This window comes from Malurus melanocephalus, unplaced genomic scaffold, assembly GCF_030028575.1.
Source record: "Malurus melanocephalus ecotype Western Australia unplaced genomic scaffold, MMel_1.1 scaffold_2, whole genome shotgun sequence".
NCBI lineage: Eukaryota > Metazoa > Chordata > Aves > Passeriformes > Maluridae > Malurus > Malurus melanocephalus.
The window spans coordinates 7898163-7922054 of NW_026623234.1; the positions used below are offsets into that span (position 1 = coordinate 7898163).

General features: G+C 43.1%; 1 protein-coding gene across 5 annotated transcripts in view; it reads right to left on the reverse strand.

Annotated features, from left to right (window-relative positions):
* Positions 1 to 23892, reverse strand: part of SUSD6 (sushi domain containing 6) — a 77604-nt gene that overhangs the window by 7926 nt on the left and 45786 nt on the right. For all 5 annotated transcript variants that reach the window (XM_057367083.1, XM_057367052.1, XM_057367067.1 and 2 more), the window contains 2 exons: positions 3958 to 4155; positions 880 to 1018 (listed from right to left, as the gene is read on the reverse strand). In XM_057367083.1, coding sequence (XP_057223066.1) covers positions 880 to 1018; positions 3958 to 4155 — 337 coding nt within the window. The remainder of the gene's footprint in view (positions 1 to 879; positions 1019 to 3957; positions 4156 to 23892) is intronic.

Here is a 23892-nt window from a genome sequence, read left to right on the forward strand (position 1 = left end):
AGCAGGGGCTGTAATTCACGGCACCCGATGGATTTAGCAGCAAGAGCTGAAAAGGTTACAATGCTTCCCTTCCTCACTTAACCTGCACAGCTAAATCTGAGGAAGGTCATGACTCAGCTCTGTGCTCTTGGCAAAGAGCACTGTTGATTCCACTGCTACAACACCCAGCACTGTTCTGCTTCCTCTGCTGCTGGCCAGATAACTCTGGCAGGGTGGGGAAGACAGCATGAATCACCTGGCCTTGTAAAGCCCGAGAGTAAATTTTTCCTTCTAGTAGTTTGGGCTTTTCAGAAGAGGGCAGACTTCAGGGCTGCACCTCTCAACCTCCCCACTGCTAAGTGTCTGCCTCAGCTGGCAGCAGTGTTATGGCTGGGTCCCTCCCCTCACCTACAAATCCAGGCCAGCAGGGTTCTCCTCCCACAGGAGGGAAGGATGGCAGACTTGCACATGTATCTAAAGAGCAGTACTACCCAAATTCAGGTCCACAGGACCTCAAGCAGTCTGGGGGAGATGCACAGACATACATCCAGAGACAGACCTTAGTAGCTATCCAAGGCTAGAAGAGTCAGGAAATTGATCTACAGCCAAGTTAGTAAGGATCATAACTCTTTCTATTCAAAGCCAAGGCAAAAGCACAAGGAAGTCACTCCTTGGGTGGCACATAAGAATGGGGACTGCAGGAGGGTATCACAGACCATTTCAGATTAGTGCTGGACTAGTAGGTACAGGACAGAGATGTCACTGAGGTGATGAAAAGAGGAACAGAGAAGCAATGAGCTAAGTTGCTYCAAAACGAAGGTCTAACCCAACCACCTTAATGAGTTTCTGCTGCAAAGAAATAGGCTGCCTCTGAGCCTTCCAAACCCCAGCTACACTCACCTGCTGTGATGGAACGACTTCAGCTTCGGCTGCAGCAAAACAAACAGCACAACCAACAGCAGAATCAGGGCAACGGAGCTCGCTGTGGAGGCCACTATGGACAGCGTGGGCACTCCAATTGTCGGAGGAGAGTCCTTTTCTACAAAACCAAGGGAAACACAAGGTAAAATGATCCACTCCCTTAAATAACTGCCACAGAGAAGGAAAAACATCCACACTGCCCCTCAGGAGTTACACCTGGGTGTGTGTGTAAGGAGCCCAAATTTCCCATACAGTTGAGGCACACCACCTATCTCAATTTGCAGCTCAAGCTGACACCTCTCCATCAGTTGTAAAAGGAACCTAAAATAAAACAGGCACATAGAGGGGTCCCTTGGAAAAACACTGAGCAAACAGAAAAGCAGTGCAAGCAGGCCATGGGAACTGACATTTGGTGGTAAGGGTCATGTTATATATAGATCTGCCTGAGCAAAAGCTAAGAGAATGTCGTGATGTCACCAGCAAGGCCAATAATTGTCTAGYACAATAAGCATCATACTTTAGGCCAAACAATAGAAAAAGTTCTGAAACTTATTTTTTCTCAGCTAATGTAACAGCCTTGCAAAGAAGGGTGGAAGTCAGCTGGCTGGGTATTATTATGCACTTATTATAACTAAGACATAGAAAATATTAAGTTTCTCTCACACACAAACATATGCCAGAGGATGGAGAGGAAAGGCAGATGTTGCTTCAGAGTGCTGGTTTTTCAGTGTTAGATACATGCGCCCTGTTCACATTACTCTTTCCTACCCTTCTGCAGCTGTGCTGTGTAACTTTATGGACACCAATTTGGTTTTTATAGGACCTGTGCAGGAATAAACCGGGAGTGGAGAGAGAATGGCTTGGAGATGGTATTGCTGAGCACTGCATATCATGCCTAGAAGGCTACACTAGTCCTTTCACCTCCCTAGAGGAAATAACTATCTGTATGTGTTCATTCTGTCCCTAATTTGTGTCTTTGGTAYGATCTGAAAAGCCTCACCTACCCATCAGCAAATATTACTGTGAATTTGACATTTCCCATTTATGCAATTCCTCAATTCCTCTTTGCTACATCCAACACATTCTTCAGGAGCACAGGACTCAGACTGCAGAGGGAATTCAGGACACATGCAATGAGGGGTGAGGAGAGGAGCAACAGGTAAACAGAAAAAAATAGATGGAGGATCACTATTTTTAAGCCTACAGCCTGAAAACTACACCCAAAACAGTCATTTAAGGTGGAAACCTGGTGTGCGATTTTCTGCATCATCTCTTGGGGTCAAACTTGTTTCTTTGAAATCCTTTAGAAGTAGTTTGACCTCTTCCCAGGAAAAAGACCGGGACTGGCACATTTTTCTCTAAGGCGAATAGGGTTGAGTAAGGATTTTAACTTTCAGCATTTCTCAGGGCACTTTGAGTACACTAACAGGAACAATGGTAGGCAAATAGAGATACTCCATTTTCAGCATCAGTACATGATGCTGTCAAACTTCTCACTATCCAGGGTGCACTCCAGAACATTCACCTTCTCATGCCAAAAAGACGTGACTAACTCACACATTAACCTGCCAAAAGGTTACAGGGCTGACAGGCTCAGAGCTGCACAAAACATGTGAGAACTGCTARGGACTTAATTTATCCTATATGGAGCAGGTGAGGTCGTAAAATGGTTGATAATGGTAAGGGTAAGAACTACYGCCTTTCTAGAGTCTCCCACCTCGTTCTCCTCCTTTTAGGCTTGTGAAAGAGACCCACTGGTTAAGACTCAGCTATCCCTGACCCTGAACAGTTGATTCAAAGCTTGTGTTGTGAAACCAATGGCTTTTTCATTGGGTTAGACTTTTGAGGCACCGTATTTTTGATAACGCCACTGATCCTTCAAGATGCTAAAGAAATCTGAGGGATTTCTGCTCATCACGATACAATCCTTCAGCCAGACCAAGTGCCACCATACAGGAATGCCATTCAGGGAATGCTRTGTGCAATAGCACAGCTTTGTTCTCCAGCCTGGGTGCAGCAAGGGCTGTGGAAAGGAAGCTTGTGTTGAATTTGAAAAGCCTCTTTAGGATCTAGTTGCTGCCAGGTAAACTCCCAGATCCTTCCTTATACAGCATAGGAAGGAGCTACTGGAGTGGCAGAGACACGAAAATACAGTGTCTTTGGGACAGGGCAGGATGTTCCAGAGATCACAGGTATGCAGTGAGCTCCATAAAGAGCTTAATGAAGGCACTTTTCTGTTGCCTTCCAATTAAGCTGACACATTTTGCTTTATGTATTATGAGACTTAATTCCAAAGTGTACATCCTGCAGGCTCAGGATGACTGACTAGTAAGTAAGGCTCTATCAACAAGCCCACCTGCAAGAGGGGAGGGAGTTCTCCTTTTATCCAATATGCTCACTGTTAAAACCAGAAGAGTAGTAGGCAAACTAAGAGCTGTATGATGAACATTTTCCTGCAAACCTTTTTACTTTCCTGCTTTGATGAAGGAATTCCTGTTCAGCTGGGAGAGACAAAATAAAAGCTGCCCACTTCTATTTTGAGAGAAGTAGAAATCATTTGTCAGCAATGTCCTTTCCTGCCAGTACAGCAAAAAGCAGCACCATCAAGCTTTTTGACACAGGAAGCCAACAGTTACTTAACCTGTTTGCAAGGAAGATCGACTCTACACACACATGTACAGACAGAATCACTGAGGGAGATGTACTGTCAAACCCACCAAGGAAAACCAGACAGCATGGAAAATCCTTCTGTTAGGGCTTCCCTATTTCTGGGATGAGAGCCTCAAGATAAGAGGCTCCACGTAAGTAACAAGTTGCCTACTTTATACTCCTTTCCATGACTTTTCTCCTTGTATCAGGGTCTCTTTGTCTGCATTTGATGGGCTGCTAAGGAAGAGAAAATTTTAAGAAGGAGCTGTGATTGTGAGCTGCAGTTTTTAAATCACTGGAGCATTCAGAGACAGCCATATGGAATTCCTYAGCGTTACACTGACTAAGTCTTTAAGGATAATCTGAAAAGTCAATGCAAGGGCAATTGTAGAGTCAGTGAGAACTCACCTGGGCTGAGCCTGCAGCTGACTTCCATGGCTGGGTTCCACTCCCCATTCTTGCAGGTCAAGTATTTATAATCTCCTTTCAGCATGTATCCTTCAACACACAGATACTCTATGACGCTGCCTGAAGTCAGAGGGTTGCTGCAGGGGCTAGGGTGGCATTTATAGCCTCCATTCTCAGGTTGTGGTGGCTGGGGACAATCTGAAAAAAAAGAAAGTAGCATGAAGGACATCTCCAAGGAAAACACCTGTTACACAATATGACACAACATTGGTAGGCTTCCACCTACAAACACCCACTGAATTAAAAAATTACTAACACCAAGAAGAAAAGCTGTTACACAATGGCAGACAACACCTCTGATAAGTTTCTGTCATTGCTAAATACTGCTTATTATCCCTGTAGTACAGCCCAGCTGGGAGGCACCAACCTGGTGATATTTTTGAACAGTGACACAACAGAGATTCCACATGAGAGAGGYCCAGAAAATCCTTAGTGCTATCTTCTGCCCACAGCTGTTTCACTAGAGACTGGGGTGAACCTACCAACCAGGCTTTCCTGTTAGTCCGGCAGGGGAAGAGCATGAGACATTCTGAAACGAATAAGGAATGCAAAAATCCCTCTGCAYTATGGGTACACAATGTCAAGGTGAAGAGCTGCCCCATCACAAGGCACCCTAGAAGCCTGTAAAAGCACAYGAATTTTGACTATTTTATGTAGATATGCCACCAACAATATTGGCAACRGAGCTTTGCTGCAGTAGGGAGRATTTCTTCACTGAAAGGGTGGTCAGGTGTTGGAGTAGGTTGCACAGGGAAGTGGTGAAGTCACCATCCCTGCAAGTGTTCCAGAAACAACTGGGCATGGCACTTAGTGCTATGGTATAGTTACACGGTGGTGTTCAGTCAAAGGCTGGACTTTATCATCTCAAGAGGACTTTTCCTCGGACCAAATATTCTAGTCTACTTTTAAAAACTAATAAGGTGTATTATGAAAAACATATCTAAAACCCCCATCTGTTTACCTATATGAATTCTGGAGTGCTGAAGGCACTTCACATTCCTCTTTGCACCTCCATTACCCTGACTAGTGGTTATAAGCATAGCATATGCCAGAACTTCTCTTGCTGAATTTGTAACAGTCATTCAAACAAAAACAACAAACCAAAATTGAGGAAACTACACTGAAAACAGGATATTTATCTTGCTCAGAACTTCCTCTCTTCTGGCAGGTCACAATGACCCTGCAGAACTGCCCCAATATGTTCTGCTGACATGTATCTGCCTGGCTGGAAGATGGAGAAAACTAGATTCTTCCCTTAAAATGCACACCAGCTTCCCAGACTTCATAAAAGAAAATACATCATAGATCCCTCTTGAGGTATTTTGGGGCATGGAAAATCAGTCAACCCACACACGGTGTTCCATTGGAGTGTGATGACCCAGTCCTGTCCTTCAACCCTGGAGCACGCATTCTCATGTTCTACCTCTAAGTGACCACTTACTRCGGGACAAACATCAACAAACAGCTGGGAAAAGTTCAAGTAATTGGATTTTGAGCAAGACTTAAGAAGCAAAAGAAAACTTGAGATTCTTTCAYTGTGGAAAAATTTGCTACATTGCCTTAGTGCAAACGACCCTTGAACCTTATCATGTGTGAGAATGCAGCACAGGTAGTGCCTTGTAAATGCCAATAAACCCTGAAAGAGATGAAGTGCTGACTGAAGCCAAAACCCCTCTAGTATGAGTTCTGCCAGCTCTATAACTGCAATTCAATTTACTTCTTCAGAAAAGGTTAACAGGGGTCTAAGCAGCAGCTTTTCAAGAAGACTTTGTTCTTGAGAAGATTCTTAAATAAGCTTCAGAGAAGTCATTGTCCTGTGCCTCATGAGTTATAACTGTTACCTCTTCTGTGTTTTTAATATTTCCTTTCTGCAATCATTTTGTAAGCAATGTTTTAATTCTTCACCTTAAGAGTCTAAACTTGCTTTCACTTTGAGCCTGTGCAACATTTTAGGGCAGTTGGGATCAGCCAAAGCAACTGATTAATGGCTCATTTCACATTTAAGCACAATAGACAAATGCCTTGGTTCATCTGCAGTACAGCAGAGGTTTTTTGGCTAAATTGCAAGGACCCATTTGAGCACCAGAGGTATTTTTAGCAGTTTAACATGTACCTCTCTAGCACTGGTGGAGCTGTGAGTAAAAGCCAGTGCTGCCACAGCAGTTGCCAAAACTCGAGAGCAGAGAGGACAACTTCCCTATGTCTTTTTATACCATAGCAGCTACCCAGAAATTTCTTGGGAGTAATGCACAGCATTTTTCTGCTAACTGATTCCAGCAAAGAGCTCATTCCCTCTGTTCCCATTTCTCCTGAGCTACGCCCTCATGTAAGTCTGGCTACTGCATCAGAAGCCCTTTTGCACACAGAAGCAGCTCACTTTTGGTTCTCCTTTTATCATAAAATGTCACYTACACTGATGAGATTTCTCAGACAAAACCCAGCCAGCCAACAAGAAACAGACACTCATTTACACTGCAATAGCACTCTTAAAGGCTTGGAAATACCACCACAACAGGCACCTGCAGAACCCTGACGTGGCCTTCTCAGGCAAGGTCTCCAGGAGATGCACAGCTATGCATCTGCAAACTGGATTCCTCCTCGTCTCCACAGGCACTTGGCACACAAAAGGAGACAAGCAGCTGCTAACTGTGTTCAGGCAGTTGTGCCTGACTTGTCCTCTTCAAACGRAAGAGACTGCAGAATTAGCCACCTTCCCTTCCCTCCAACCCCAACCTTCATTTGTCATCACCGTGTTCAGGAGTGCAAGTCTGATTCTGCACAGCCCTTGTCCCCAACAACAAAGCTTACACCTATAGTTTGCAGCACTGGTATAYTCACAACAACAGAGAACCAGACAGAGCGTCCCATTTACTGCTGTCCACAGAATAAACCACTGACACTGCAGGGGTGAAAAAAGCTGGGTGTCAACTGCTGCCAGAATGCACATCCAGAGCAGCCCACTCTGGCCAGGGTTAGGGGCCAGAAAGCAGAGGGATGGGAAGAGYTGACTGTGTGAACCCGTTATTAGCACTCCAGAGCATGGCTGTGTCAGGATGGTTCAGTGCTGGGAACAGAAAGATGCATGCAGGAATTTCATCAACTCCCTCCCGGAAACACATGTTTTTGGAAGTGTCCCAGAGCTTATGAGACATCTTAAAACAAATGTTCATGCCTGGCAGGGACGAGTAAGAGAGCCAAGTTMCAGAAGTTACCAACATCCTAGGGGTTTTAATGACATTCTAGRCTTGCAAAGCTATTGCCACGATTTTGATTCATCAGGCTTTGAGGATGCACAGAAATAGGTTTTAAGCATTTCACCACTGTGTGCAAAGGGTGCAAATACTCCCAAAGGCCCTGTTTCTAGGAGGTACTGAAGCTGATGACATCTCCTGAGAGAGCTGGTTCTCTGCCAGCATACACTGCTGGAAAACAGAAGGGWAACAGAAGTTCAAAGACTCTGAACATCACTGAACTCTGTTCAGAGGTAAAGAAATAGTCATTTCCWGACCGACAGGCACAAATTATGAACTGAAGCTTCTGCACATGCCATTCCAAACCACTAGGTATTTAATATACAGACAATTTTTTAATACACAAATAAAAARAAGTACTAAGCCAGTATGTACCTCCACCCAGTTTCCCACCAAATCACCTATAAGCACCGTATTTTCCTGTATTTTGGTCACATGAAGAAACACTGCCCTCCTTCAAGGAGGTTTAACTGCTCTGATATTCTTTGAATAGCTGTTACCAGCTTGACAGTAATTACCACAGCACTAAGGAAATTCCTTTTTGTTGCAGTGACAGCAACATCACATTGCTCCCTTCTCCATGGCTCTRCTTACAGTGGCAAGCTCCTGTTGCTTCCTCTTCCAGCAATTTCACAGACWGCTGTGAGGAGCTGAAATCCAGTTTCTTTTAGAAACAGTAAGAGATGTCAGTTGGCCAAATTGATTAACCTAATCACGAAGGTTAATCACAACCTAAGGATGAAATGGTTTTTCCGTGTCCTGGCTGAGTTGAAGCTGAGCCGTGGTCCTGAATGCCAACCTGATGCAGAACTAAAAGAATTTCCAGCATAATGTAATAAAGACCATAGCTCTATATAATGCCACAGATGGAAGCATGTGGTCTCTTGTGTGCTGATGCAAAAGTCAGGGGTTTAAGTGCTCAGAACATAAACCACAGGAGCACAGTTGAGCCTTGATCACCGAGAGTGAAATTCACAGATGAGCAGAAGATTTACAAAGCTCAAGCAGGATGAACCTATTGTGGCAAGGATCAAGAACAATACACTCCACTCACACATATAAAGAAAGATGAAATCATACTTCAATCTGATCAGATAAATGACACAGAATCACCAAAGCTCCTCACTATTAACCTTCTGTGCACAGGCWCAACACGACACTGAAGTCTAAGACCTCTCTACCATCTTATTTGCTTGGCACTGTCTCTTTTTTTCAGCTAGTAAGGTTCATGGAGTCCAGAAGGGGTCTTAGACTCCTCTTTTCTTCACCAACCACTTGAAATGTTTTTCAGTCATTAACCTGTTTGACTGGGCAGTCTGACCACACAGAGATGAAAACCCAATCCTCCTTAACAAAATGCATTCTTATGAGAAAAGAAAAACAAAACAAAACCCAAAGAAACAAAACCCCATCCAACCAATCAAACAAGTAAACAAACATCCCCTTTTAATCATGATCTGCCAGAGTGCACAATTGTAGGGTTGTAACTGAGGGAGAACCAAGCCATGCCATTGCTCACCTTACGTGGGCAGACAATTGCATATAACATTGCTTAACAATGGGATGTTTTGCACTGAACATCCAGTAATATTTCTTCTTCTCCATGGCAGGGCACAAAGGTCACTAAAACTAGGACAAGAATAGTTTTGACAAATTAAAGTTGCTGTTTACATGAGTCAGGCCCAAATCCCAGCAACTTCAAGAGGAAGCTGGACTCAGCCTCAGATAAATTCCTCACTGACTACACAAGTGCTCTAGCAGGTTTGACCACACTCAGAGCAGTGTCAGAGGAGCCTCACAGGTCTGTGCTGAAGCACTTTGGAAGCCACTGGAGTTTACAGCTGCTGTGTTGGATACCCTGAGCATGCGCCCTGCTTGGAGATTGTTAACACCTCGCCTTTTAGATACAGCACAACTTTCATGTGATGGGAAAACTGGAAATGGAYGATGCTAAGCTTGGTACTTCTCTTTCTTAACCTACAGCATTTACTCTGTTTAACAGATGAAGAAGAAAAACATCCTACGAACAAAACCCACCATCCTAATCAAGATGAACATTCCCCTGGACAGTCTGGTTAAACTTGTCATGATGTCCCATGTCAGCAGGTGAGCAAACACCTTCGTGAAGCAGAACAAATAAGCACCCAATTAAATTGTCCCAGTGCTAGAGGCCATGCCATTTCTTTTATGCTGCTCCTCTGAAGCCTCATCCAAACTTTCTTGTACTACTTTGACTTCTCTACAGTAGGTTTTCTGTGGAGCAGCTCAGAAAAGGCTGGCTTGCCTCAGAGCCTGCCACATTTTTGTCTCTTCTCATATCTCCTGTCACATAGAAAGGTTTTCTCCTGTTTACAGCCATTGCCTATTCACTCTCTCACAAGTTGTGCTTCAGCACATTCCACAATGGCAAGGAGAACTTCTGTGTCCAGCTTCCAGTTCTCCAAAACATTACCAAACCTTTATTCTCTCAGACAAGACTTGCCACCAGCCTCAGAAACAGTATATCTAGAAAAGCAGAMAAAATAAACATGAGATATCCCCATCTTCCAGTTACTTGTCCCTGCTGTGGAGACTTTAATTTTCAACATGGATAATTCACATGTGCATTCCCTCAGGACAGCAGAGGGAACTGCAAAAGCTGTTACTAATTTCTGGCATGGACCTTCCCAACAGCCCCAAACTCTCTAGGGGAGTAACCCTCCCTCTGTACTCCCACCTTCAATCTGGATCTTGCCACAGATAAATGGGTGGTCTGAAACACCATTTCCATCTGAAGCCTTCTGCAGAGGACGTGCATKTTCAGCATGTCAGACCTGAGGTTCAGATTTCATGAACACCATGATGCAAACAACAGAGCCAGGTTCACCGTTCCCTTCCGGTTAATGCCCTGAAAGGGCTTGCAGCAACAGTGGGGTTTTTATCAGCTACTATTTGCAAATTCATACAAAGGGCTTCATCTTTTTTTTTACACAATGAAAATGTGACAGCCTCATGCAATCAGCAGGCTACAAGTGCAAGCCAGGGAGCAGAAAGAATGCTCATTTCATCTTCCATAGGTCTGGCAATTCTAGCAGAGTGCTGCCTATGGATCCCACTCAGGGGTGATACTGAACGCTGGTTTGGCCTTAGGAAGCAACTGAATACATTTGCTAACAGGAGTTCTGGCAACCTTTGCTGATAGAAGAGACATTGTTTTCTCTCCTTGCAGAGTTTCAGTTCTTGCCAGCAGGATGCTACCCGACCTCTCTGCTAATCACCTGGTTGTTTAGTAAGCCAATAAGGAAAGAATTGAGTCCTCCCTTTGCCCAGTTCTTGGACAGACTCCCAACCTCTGTCACCAGTACTCGGAGAGGCATGAATATGATCCAACCAGATAACCGTGTCACCACTGTCCTTAGCCACAGCAGCAGAGTAGTCAGCCACAGCGCCGAGCTGACTTAGCAGCTTCTTGAGCAAAAACAGAGGGAACACTTCAGCCTCCCTCCCAGTGCTGCAGACAGACTCCAGTACCTCAGGTAACACCTAACAGAACACACTGCAAGTAACTTTGATTAAATTTGTTTGGTTTGGGTCTTTTTCAATTTTGTTTTGGTGTGTTTATTTGGGTTTGGGTGGGGATTTTGTTTTTCAACTTAGCTTTGCCTTCTAGAGAAGACATTGTCTCAAACACTTYCACATTTGCTAAGGCAGGACCGATCCTTACCTAGCATATGATGAACTCAAACCCCACTATGCACCTACTGAGAGAAAAAAAAAACCTGAAAAGTAGCACCAAAACTAAAAGCACACACATACAACTGGCATATGTGCCACTTTCAACAAGAACTTCTTTTATAAATGCTTTGGAACTATTGGACAGGAAATTCACAGTCCAAGTTAGCTGCTTTTCTCATGACAACATCATCCTCTATACTCTGAAGAGTCTGGGCTAAARGTGGTTTTCTGCCTTGAGAAGAAAAAAGATTTWAAAAAAAATATGTACACCTATTTTATTCAAAGAACATAGAGCTACTTGTCATCTCCCTCTAACCCAAGCCTCCTGCTGTGCTATTCTCTGGGAAAGCAGGGGAAAAACAGCATGGCTGCAGTGACACCGTGACTGCAGAACAAAAAAAAATCCACAAACTTCTTTTTTAGTCAGGAATTTTAATTCTTAAACCAGGGCCTTCAGTCACACACAAGATTTCCTTCTGCCTGAGGTAGGACTGGTGTTTGGCTCCAAGAGATTTTTGCAGAGAGGGAGACGAAGGAAGATGACTAGCTAGCTTTCCTTTCAGAGTGAAATCCAGAGAGGGAACATCCTTGTTTTTCTTCTCTTCCCTTATATACACAAAACAGCCTACAAACAGCAGAAGCCACTTTTAGMAATCCTTCCCTCAGCAGCAGCTCGATCTTAGTAAGAATCAAGTCTGTTACCATTTCATACCCCTGTTAGACTAGCTACATCAACTAAACGCCATCTTTTACCAAAGAAAAATCACTTTCCAGGCAGTTGGTCTGCAGAGGAAAAGCACCTTGATAAGCTTTGATCAACATCACTGCCGCTCCCCACCCACACCTTCCTTCCYGTTGAGAAGGCAACAAGGGGATGCACTTCAGCAGCAGATAGAAAAACAGACACCTCCACCCACATTTTCCAGCATGAGTGCCAGCTCCATTTCTGAGTGCTAAATACCTTCAGGTTTCCAACTAACCGAGTTTGCCGGAATGCACTCAAAAGCTTTCTGCACAGCAGCTTCACACTATGCACCCTCTGCTCCTGCATTGTCCTTCCCAGGCAGAGAGCCTGGATTAATATTAGGCTAGGAAATGGCTCATCAGGTATTTCAGGGACAAGCATCACTGCTTGTAACAGCAGGTTTGTGCTGAACACAAAGAGCCACATGCTTTAGAYCGGGGTTTCTCTTGGCTGGCTGACTCCAAGAAGCACAATGGCCTGATCTGGGAATAATATTTGACATTTTACCCTCTTCCAGCATTTTCAGAACATTTTTTAGCCCACACAATGAAGTCCCAACACAAATGTGTGCTGCAGTCATTAGAAAGCCTTTTCCGCAGAGGACAAGTCATTCCCTCCTGGTKGAGGTGAAGTGTGCTTTGCTCCCCTTTCAGGTAAGCCCAAGGGGTTTTTTGTTTCCTGCCCACCAGTGTACTAAGCTGTGTGTTTTAACTGTACAAACACAGTAGCTGCAGATAGAACACGTGAAAAGGGACCCAGACTGAAGCCATCCTTTGCCAGCTGGCAACAGCTGAGAACTCGCTGTGTTTCTTGCTGGACACAGGATTCACTCCATAAAATACAGTTTACCAAACACCCAGGTTTTCCGTTTTTTTTTTTCCCCAGGTTTTCTGGGGTGGAGACGGGGATTGGAAGCAGGAGAACAGATTTTGAATCTTCTCCTTTTCAGCACTCTGGCTTTCCCTAGCACATGAGCAGATGGGTCATTTCCCAGAGGGACAAACCTGATACAGCAGCTGCTGTCGGGGCCCAGTCACAACAGCTGAGGCTAAAGGAMCTCTTTATATTTAACTTACAGGAGGCAGAAGTCAATAAAAGGCCTCCATTGTAAGTGCACACACTTCTCACTGACCCTGACCCTAAAATATTTTAAGCCTTCCTAAAAACACACTGCAAAACATCACCCTCTTTTGGGCTCTGTATATTAAGCAGAGGCCAAAGTCCACTGAAAAATAAGCTCTCTTGTCTTTACTGGCTCCAGATGCTGCTTATTCTGAAGTCAAAGACAAAAAACCAAACTGAGCAGGACTGGAGTCTTCGCAGAGAAATTACAGTATCCCTAGCAAGGCCATACTCTGAAGAGGAGGCTTTTTTTTTTTAATGTCATAATGTGGATAAATGAGAAGAACCAAAGCAAAGAGATTTGTATATATATAATCATATAGCTGTGCAGTTATATAATTAGACACAAGCACTTAAAATGTGTACAGTAACAGGCACCCCTCACAGCCATCCCAAACACACTAAAGCTGCTTTTCTTTTTTCTTTTTTTTTTTCCTTAGGGCAGGGGAAGAAAAAGAAAGAAAGAAAAGACTCTAATTGCAGCCTTCCACCAATGCAGTCGCCATCTGGTAACTCAAGAGACACATGGAGACGAATTATCTTAATTAACATGTTACAACAGTATTTAAAAAAACTCTATGCTTATTAACACTCAGCTGTGATTAGCCAACCATGGAGGAAGCCTGCTAGTGCAACATTAATTATGGGTCTTGTCTGTGTTTCTATTAGAAATATGATTTTTTCCCCCCAGTAGTTTATCTGTCTCCTAAAAAGAAAACCATTAGCATTAAAGCTTGCTCTAAAATGCAAATTATATTTATGTTCTATAAGAGTCAAAATGTTTAGGCTATATGAAGCTGCCACTGGTGYTTCTACAGTGCTACAGATTGTATTTATATAAAATGTATTTCTCTCTGCCCCTTAGAAAGTCTTGCTTCAGGTAAAGAACACCCAGTGTCATGATATTTTAGCACAAAAATGTTACACCTTTTTAGTTCTTTTCCCCCTCCTAAACAGGACAGACTTTGCTGTATGCTAGGCACTTGGAAAACCAAGGTACAAATTCCAGGGCTAACAACCACCACATCTCTGAAAGGAAGATTTCTGCGACAGAAAGCAGCAACCAAAACACAACTCCAGCAGCACTCCAGCAGCACTCCAGCAGCACATGGCCTCCCTAGAAAAAGTGCTACTCACTGTGACAACTGTATTATTTCCCCTGTAACAGACCCACCTGTGATGTGCTCCCCTCAGATACATACCCAAATGATTCAGCCTGACAGGCTTTGAGACTAACACTGCCAAGCTTTTCTGCGTTGTCTGTGTTATGTTTGCACAGGGCTGGCTGTAGCAGGGCTCTCATCTGTGCCAGGCATTCTGGATATCAAGATAACACCAAATCATAAGACAAAAACCTGGTGCTTTTAAAAAGCCAGAATGATAAATTAGTTTCGGAAACATTAACAAGGAGGAGGAAACAAACTGGGAGCAACTGCAGAAGTACTTTTAAGATCTTCTGATAATGTAATCTTATTGCTGCATGCACACACAAATAAAATCGTTGGTGATGTATGTGGAAACTCAKGAGGCTTGCTCAGGTCCAGCAAAGATATACTGCCAGGACAGTATAAACAATTTGCATCTGGGCTGCCGTTGGAGTCAGCCCTACMATGGCTCCAAAAAAGCCAATTCAATACAGAAACCTGCTTTCACCCGTAGGCAAAGTGCAGATTTCCAAGTGGCCCACATTTAATTTGCTCTTGTTTTACAGCTTCTCTCTGCCATCTTCCAACCACCCCATGATTACTTTCACATGTTCCAAGAAGGAAATTAAGTGAATGCTGTAACAACATTTTGTATAATCAGCGGAGTCCCAGATTCTGCTTTTGAACCCAAAACTCAGTAGCCTTTTGGGAACCCAAGAGTGGGTTCCTCCCCTTTCAAACGTTTCATTAAGAGGGTGCCCCAAGAAAGTTGTATATGGGTTTTTGTTTAAAATTCTGATGATTAAGAAATACAAAGAAGCCAAAAGTGTCACATGCGACAGAGGCAGCTAACACGGACCAGGGGCGTCTCTTCCTCTCACTGACAGCTCTTCCAATTCTAAATTTTATTTTATACTGCATCAAAGAGGAGATTATTTAAAAATAATAAGAATTGTCAAAATAATTTGATGATCTTACAAAAAAGAAACAGCTGTGCGAGAACTTCCTTCATACAGCTCTGATTTGTCATCTTGTCCCTGTTTACCTGTTTCTCAAAACTTACCCAACTAAAAACTGGTCCCAGTTCAGGGGTAACTAACACATATATCCCATTGTTTCCTTGTCTGTTCCTAAGTGGATTTTCAATTTGGATATAGCAATATCCCAAGGTGGTTTTTTTGGATAAAAGCCTGACATACACTATGGGGCTCTGGTGTTGTGAAAAACATCTCATACTTTGGCAAGAATAATGAGACAATATAGGAAAAAGCWTAATTATGTTGTTCAGCATAACATGATGCTCATGCTGATTACGGACATCAGGTTTTGCTAGGACACAGSTGACTGGTCTGTTAAGCCTGACTGAAATGAATACAATCCCTACTGACACAAGGTGAGGACACTGGGGAAACACACCTTAAGGAACAGCAGAGCAAAACTTGTGTCTACCAACAAGTGACAGGAGGCCTTCAATTCAGCAGTGCCTCAGGAGGCTCAACTTGCTTGTGGATTTCCATATGACTACAAAAMTTCTACTCCTGGTACAGCAATCAGGTTCCTTTTTCAAATAACATCTTAGAAGTTCTTGCTACAGAAGTTTCCCAAAATATATTCCTCTTGTGGACTCCAGCATGGCCACTCAAGCTCAGRATGACACATATCACTTAGGTGGTAGAACCAACAGCAGTAGGAGTCCACTGCTCCCCTTCCATTGTGAGGTGGAATTCAGGCAGACACCACCAACTACCACAAGAACCGGCTTTCCCTTACCCCAGAGGCCACTTCACGCCCACCTTCTGGTTCTGCTGTGGTTTACTGTGAGACTTGACAAAGATCATTGTGCAATTATGAGTCTGCTCAGGAGGCAGTCCTAAAGTCCAAGGGGACATGGGACTCTCTGAAGTGATAATTTTTGAGTTTAGATATGCTAGCCGAGTCACTTTAAAGCTCTGTCCTGGTAGGCCTCCTTCTAATGAACCTAATGAACCTTCTGCAGCTGATTCATCTTTCATCCTTTCAGCAGCAGCAGCTGTTGCCTCTGACTCAGCCTATCAAAAAGTACTAATTTGGAAGTTTGGCCAAGGCTGATCTAGTAATGGCTTGTGCACAGGAGAGCGCTGTGGGCTGAATGTTGTTCCACCTTCATCTGTGTGGAAATCAAACTGGGAAGCTCGGAGTCCTGGCTTACTGAAGTTTTCCTCTGCAATTCATCTACTGACAGCTTTGCTAGGGAAAGGTGGGTAAGGACAGTGATCCTGAAACCTCAATCTGATACACCGAGACACAAAGTACTTTTTCTTTCTGCCATTCTATTTCTCTTCTGGCTTTTGGCTCTGCTCAGGACAACTGAACATAACAGAATCTTAATATCTGGACAGATCTGTTTATCCTTCAAGAATGACTCATCTGTATCACAGGACTTGTCAAAATAAGCACTCAGATAATTTACCACTGGGCAGAACTGCAAAGACTTATTATCCTTACCTCTCTGGAAAGCCACTTTTAAGCACACATCATATTTTCACTCTAGCTGTGGTTAGGTTAGCTGTAAGTTTTAAGTCATCTTTCYTACCAGTTTTAAGAGGAGCTCAGCATCACAAACAACTTTTCTGCAGTCTAGCAGGACAGAAAAAAAAACCTTCAGACCCACCTGAACACTCCTCAAGTCACTCTGTTCAAAGTGGGAGGCATCTCAGACTATACAGTGACAGAAGCACTGTACACGACAAACCTACCTTTCCCAGAGACCACAGTCCTACAGACTCCCACTTACACAAGTTCAGTCAGTCTGAGCTTCACTTTCTTGAACTGATTAGCTGATACAGACTCAATCCAAACTACARTAATTCAAAAGCTCTCAGACACACWGAGTGAAGCTGAAGAACTCATCTTCAAAGAAAAGTAAAAAGATTTTTCTACTTAGGTGGGAAGAGCTAGCTACGACACATCTCTCTAAATTGCCTAACACTTTTAACAACGTTGGGGCAATTTAAGAGCTAGGGAGGTGACAGTAGGAAAGGTGGTGTCAGACCCTGTATAAGCTGCACAGAGGCTTAACACCCACTCAGYACATAATCTCTATTTACTGGCAATACAAGTAACCAGAGAGTGGTTTTTGGCAAGAAGGGAGGAAACCCAGTGAAGCTATCAGTGAGTTTTGCTTTGTGACTGGAGCATGACTAGCAAGAGACATCAAGGTCTAGTGGGATGCTGCTGCTATTTTGATTTACCAGTCACAGAAGACATCATCACTTCTGGCAGAACAGGCAAAGTCCCACACATTCCACCCACCTAGAGTCTGCTGGGGATCAAATGGTACATAGAAAGTAAAYGGCAACTTAGTATTATGCATACAAATGCAGTGTATAGAAAATTCAGATTTTCAGCCACCTTATTTGAGAAGACTTTCTTGCTATACAGATGTACTTATTTCAAAGTGCTTGTTTTTTCATCTCCCTTTTCCCAGTTCCTACCAACAGCTCTAAGTAAATCAGTGGATATGAAATAGCAAATTGTCAGAAGTTTCCTAATACCTAGCAGCAAATGTGAATTCATCCTTTCTGTCTTTGTAGCTCCTCATTCCAAACACCCACAAGGTAAACATAGCTGAACTGAAACAAGCCAGGATTGGGAAGCTGTTCAAAAAACAAGCTCCTTCCACAGCTGGCAAGAAAAGTGTTCAGAAGAGATGTGTAAAAGGAGGTCTCACCCTTTGAAATACTATTTGTTCTTCGACACTTTCACTATAGCCATTGGAATCAAAGCACAGGCATGTCAAAATATCCAGCTGAAAAAGCATGCAATAAAAAAAAAAGGTCAGAAGTAGCAACTGCCAGGACAGAACTCATTTGCAGCCCTTGATGCCTGATAAAAACAAAGGAAAAGATAAAATTCCATTCCTTCAATTTGACATAAAAAGAAATTATAAAACATACAGCCTCAAACCCTATAGGGTAAACGTTTCCAAAACAAAATCTTCAGGAAAGAGATCGTGTCTCCTCAAGGACTGCTAAACTTCATTCTTGTTTCTCTGCAAGTCACTGCTTTTAAGCAGTAAGAAATACAAGACTGTATACATTCTTTGCTTCTTGCTTATATTSCTTGGTAACCTAGAGAGGTTTGTTCTGTAACAATTAAAAAGACAAATTAAAGCCACAAAGGAAAACAAAGGTTCTCACAATACTTYGTTATGGGGTCGCTTTTCATCAAAAGGTTTGCATTGAAAGGTATCCTAAAGACCATCTCATTCCTAACCCCTGCCATGGGCAGGGACACATTCCACTACACAGGTTCCTCAGGGCCCCATCCAACCTGGCTGTGAATACTTCCAGGGATGGGGCATCCRCAGCTTCTCTGACAACCTGTTCCAGGGTCTTATCACCCTCATAGTAAGGAATTTCTTCCTAATATATAGCCTAAATCTACATTTTTTCCAGTTTAAAGCCACCCCCCTTGTCCYGTCACTACACGCCCTTGTAAAAAGTCCTTCTTCAGATTTCTCATAGCCCCCTTYAGATACTGGAAGGCTGCAATGAAGTCTCCTCAAAACCTTCTCTTCTGCAGGCTAAATAACTCCAGCTCTCAGCCTGTCTTACAGGAGAGGTGCTCCATCCCTGYAAGCRTCTTCAGAGTCTCCTCTGGACCCTCTCTAACAGGTCCATGTCCTTCTCACCTTAGAAGCTGTAGAGCTCAATGCAGTACTCCAAGTGGGATTTCAGGAGAGTGGTGCAGAGGGGCAGAAGYACCTCCCCTGACCTGCTGGCCACGCTGCTTTGGATGGAGGTCATGCACAAGACACCCAAGGCTTAGAGACACGCTCCACTAATAACTAAGCTGAAGTTTTGTCTCCCTGCCTCAGCTTCCCCCTTCAGAGGGCTTTCCTGTCTGCTTTTGTGAATAGATGGTTTCAGTTTGTAGCATCCAATGTGATGATTTAAGGGCTCTTGTCAGCAATGTAATTAATTTCAAAGACAAAGATTTACAGATTATTTTGACTGCTTTAATATTCATGTATTCATTTTCTGTATCAAAAACCCAAACCCAGATAAAGGATTTCACAGTTCTTCCACAGGCATCTCTGGCCAGGAATTTACTTCAGCTTTTGTTGCCATAAACAGGGACTATCACATGGCTAAGAATGCATGTGCTACATTACCATCTTGCAGTGTTACCCTCTCTGGTTCTTGCATGCCAGCTGGTTTTTTATATTATTTGTGACATTTCATTAAGTTTCATTTATTGTTCTTTATTTGCTCAGCATTCTCAAGTGGCTTCCTTCAGCTACACTGTATCTATACAGCATTACCAGTCGTCTCAGAGCAGTTCTTGCTAAGCCAGCAGTATTTCTCAGGGCAATGTACATTTAGCAGGCTAACAACAGTGAGAAAATGTTGAGTTAAGTTTTGGTTACATAAGGAACCAAGATTCACATCTCAGCGACACCATTTTACCTGGATCATTCTAGACTTCAACAGGCCAAGTCTGATTGATACTATTATAATTTCCTGCCAGCCAGACCTAGGACAGTGCCTCAATGAAGAGACTGTTGCAAGCCAGGYTCTTCCAGACAATTCAGTTGATTTGCAGATGCTGTTCCAAACCCTGTTTYTTTGAATACCACAAGAACCAGAACAACATGAGACCATTTTGCTTTTTGTCTTGGGTAATTTCAGACAGCATTTACAGCATTAAGTTGGAGAAATTTCAAGTCCCTCCTGAGCTTCTTACAGGTTTTCTCCTCCTTTCTAAAATCTTACTGCTTCTCCTCACAGCCATCTTCMAACAAACGTGCATGAGAAAATCCCTGCTCAGCTCCAGCATTCCCTCACATCAGGCCATAATTTTAGCTCCTGTTTCAATTACCTAGCTCCATAAAAGAGATTGTGTGATTAGCTGGSGTTTGCAAGATGTGTTTTGTTTTTGTTTGGGTTGTGTATTTTAAGTTGTTGGATTGGGGTGGGGGTGTTTAAGCATTTAACTGCAAGGCCAGTTTTKTTCGTTTCAGCAATGTTTAATGTTACTATTATGTTTACTATAGTAGCAGATAATAATAGTATCCGCTACATCACTACCTGCCCTTTTTTGTCTAAACTGTCAAATCCAGCAGGACATTTCAAATTTGATTTCAAGAGCTGCAAAACCATGTTATCATCACAGAGAGACCTCTCAGAATGAAATGCTGATTTTATGCTGCAAGATGTCATAATAATAGCTCAATTCTGTGATCCTCCAAAAAAGAGGATGAGGTGAGAGAGCCAGATTATTMAAAAAATCCCAAAATAATTACTTAAAGGATTTATTTATTTATAGTTTCATCATTCACTAGAGCATAAAATCTGTTCCACTACCTAGGCCAACCCAGCATACATATGTACAGACACTGATCTAGCAGACAGATTTCACAACTACCACCTGACTCAGGCTTTGGAAGGGAAACAGTAAGCAAGAGCAACCAAGACAGTAGGAGAAGTTATAGCCTGTCAGCTAAAAACAACACAATCCTTCCCAAATCATGCGAGAACAAAGCAGTTTCAAGTTCCTACACAGAAAAGAAAAGCGTATTTCAGATGCTCCCCAGGGAAGAATGCAGTAGAGGAAACTGTTGCAGCATGCCTGAATACCACAGGAAGTGCTCTGCTGAGCACAAAAGAGAAAAATTCATGAGCGTTCCCAGCTTCCTCAGAGCTGGGGCCAGAGCTCAGAGGAATGCTGAGAACACCCTGGAGAGTCCTCACAGTCATACAGCTGGACCCAGATCTGCCTCCCACATCACCACATGAACATACACRGTAGGAAGCAAATACCCACATATCAGCTCTTCCCCAGCATCAGCGCTCCCATCCAATACTCCCTTAACCTACCAAAAAAAAAATCCCCAAACCCACAAACAGGGAAGGACAGAGGTTATGCTGCCTTCCACTCCAGAACCAGTTGCTGAACCTGACTTACACACCTTCCCAGTYCTCACCAGGCTTCTGCCAGTCAATCCTGACACCAGACACCTACAGGCCCTGGGCACTGACTCAGCAAGCCCTTCCACTTCTTTGAGGAGGCAGCTCACAAGCAAATCACTTACAAGATCTCTCCACATACAGGGGACCCCGCACGTTCCCAAGTCACTTTTTCAGGGAGCTGAAGAAAGCCCTTCCTGCACAGGRCTTCCCAGAGAAATTGAGACACCAAACACCCACACCAGGCTGGCAGATGAGGCACAGARCCTTCAGAGCCCAGTACCCTTCCACAATGGAAGCTGAAGGCTTCCAGACCTGCAGGCTGCTGACTTGAGACCACTCTCAATCACCAGGTCTACCTATGAACACWTTCCATGCTAATTCAACATTCCTGAACTAAAAAGTCTCTCTTCCTCATTTAAGTATTCACTAGGTAATGGAATTTTTCTTTCTCCCTGCAGCAGATGTAATTTCTCCCATCACACCTTCTGGATTGTAATTCAGTACAGAGGCAACAAACCACCACAAATTATGGCCAGATGGAGACCACCAGTAGACAAAAATGAAGACCCCAGACACAGTAAAGATAAACAGTACGCAGATTGTGTCCCTCCAACAAMTGGGTCTGAGCTGTAGAACTTTTATGTCAGGCTACACCCTAAATGCTTTTCAGCTGGTCAGAGTAGCTCAGTGTACTGGACAGTTTGGCAAAATTGCCCAGACAGTGCTGATAGGTTTCTTGGTAGAGGAGCAAAAACGCAACTTTGAGATCCATTTACTATATGGTTCAACCACTTTACAATTAYTAAAGTTTCTCACACAAAGGAAATGGAAGACTCAAAGAAGTCATGCTAAAAACAGCAAAAATACTGCYCCCCCAGAGAGAGACACACTTGGGAGCTTTCCTTGAGAATGCTTAAATAACATCYTATGCCTGAGAACTAGTGGGAAAAACAGGATGGATGGAATTTATTTGATGCTGATAAATTAACGACGCAACTGTAAAACACAGTTCCAGAGAAAAACCAGGAGTCCATTACTAAATCAATCAATTATTGTTCTGTAACTGATTTATTTTTCATCCCAATATAGAAAATTTCACAGAACAGCATATGTGTTTAATCAGGAACAATAAGCATTACAGGGAAACAATATAAAGAGACMTCTGAGAGTGCCAAATCCGAATTTGATCACTTGGGTCAAGTTTGCTAGGAATACATAGTGTCTTGAACACGTACCATCTAGGAAGCCAACAGACCAACAGCAGGTATTACAAAGTCATTCTGAGACTAAAGACAGAAACAGTGCCTCCTTTACCCAGATGGTTTCCTGGGTTTGTTCTTTTGTTTCCCCATCTCCTCCATATGAATGGAGAAAATGATATTTGAAATTTTTAGGAGAAGGAAATAACAGCAAACCCAGTGTCTTAGTAGTAAGGCTGCAGGCACTGCAGAACCATGTCCAGTAGGCAGCAGGAACAAGCAGCAGGGAGCTACCAGGATATAAAAGGCAGTATAAAAATGCCACAGCCCCTTCTTTCAAACTTCTGGTAATTTTCCTTTCTTCCAATCTCCTCCTCCCTCATACAATTTGCTCAGCACACAGGAGTTACTCATTCTTACCATATACATCTCACAGACACTGTCAGAACTTTCTTCCTCTTGCCAATTATAGTCAAAGAGTGTCTGAAGACTGTCGTGCTCAATTTCACAGCACTCATCATGTTAGACAGCCTGCAGTACCATCCTTTATTCTGTCCCTTGTCCMCCCCTACCTTTTCTATTAACTTTTTAGAAAAGGCTACTTTAGCCACACTAAGTATTGAGGATGCTACTCCAAAAATAGCTATATTCTGGCAGCTGACATGGGAGAGCAGATGACAATGCTCCTAAGAGACAGCTTAGCCTCTATTGAAAGTAGCTCAAGTTTGGGAAAGAAGAGAGAAGTGTTAAAAGTACCTGCTTCCCAAMTGGACTTGCTCATGATTGTATCTTTCCTCAGGGTATTAAAAAAATACTCAACAGCCCAATCTAAACTGTTGAGTTCTTGTGYCCCCTCCTAAGTCACTACTAGCTGATCAGAACACTCAACTGGAGTTTAACAACGCTTCCTCCACTGATTCCACCTTCCTTCTGTGCAAGCACACAAGAGCCTTCTAAAATCTCACAAGGGATMTATTAGTGCCAATGTAGGAAAAGCCCTTTTCCAAAACCTCTGGATTAGATAGATCTTTGCACCAAGGATCCTGGCATTTCCAAGTTACTATTTCTAAAACACATGTTCAAGAATTAGTACCGTCAAGATACACGTTTTTATTCTCTCATAGTCACCCAGCAACAAACCTCAAAATAGATTCTCAGTCCTTAACTTAATGATGCAATTGTGAAAAAGCTATTTTATGGCTAAACACCATTATATTGTGTCGACTGCCACCGGAACTCAAAGTGATTTCCCAATAAATAGAGTATTTAATGTCTGAAAAACTAGAGTGTTCCTCAAAAGATAGACCCACTGCTCTTCTCGAGCCTTTTTTTTTGCTATATTGCCTGAGGACAAACCAAGCAAAAGTCTCCCAAGCACTGGGAAAAGTCACCTGGATTATGACACTGGATGTTTTTCTCCCCGTTTTTCCTTCCAGTCAGTATGGCTTTATCAGAAAATGGGGTGGAGGTGTCTGCTTATATTAAATACCATGTTCTACTTTCACAGCCATGCCCTCACAAGCCTCCAAACTTAAAGCCATAAACAAAAATCACAGCAACCTAGTTATTGCACATCAAAGCTGTCACTGTCACTCATGCTCAGGGGAGAAGAGACAACCAGACAGTTGACATTTACTCTTTAGCTCACAGCGTAAACAGAACCCAAATCACAGTATCTCTTCTGCCGCTCTGGTAAGGCACTGATTCCACACTACCCTGCAACAACCACAATGCCAGGCCTAGATT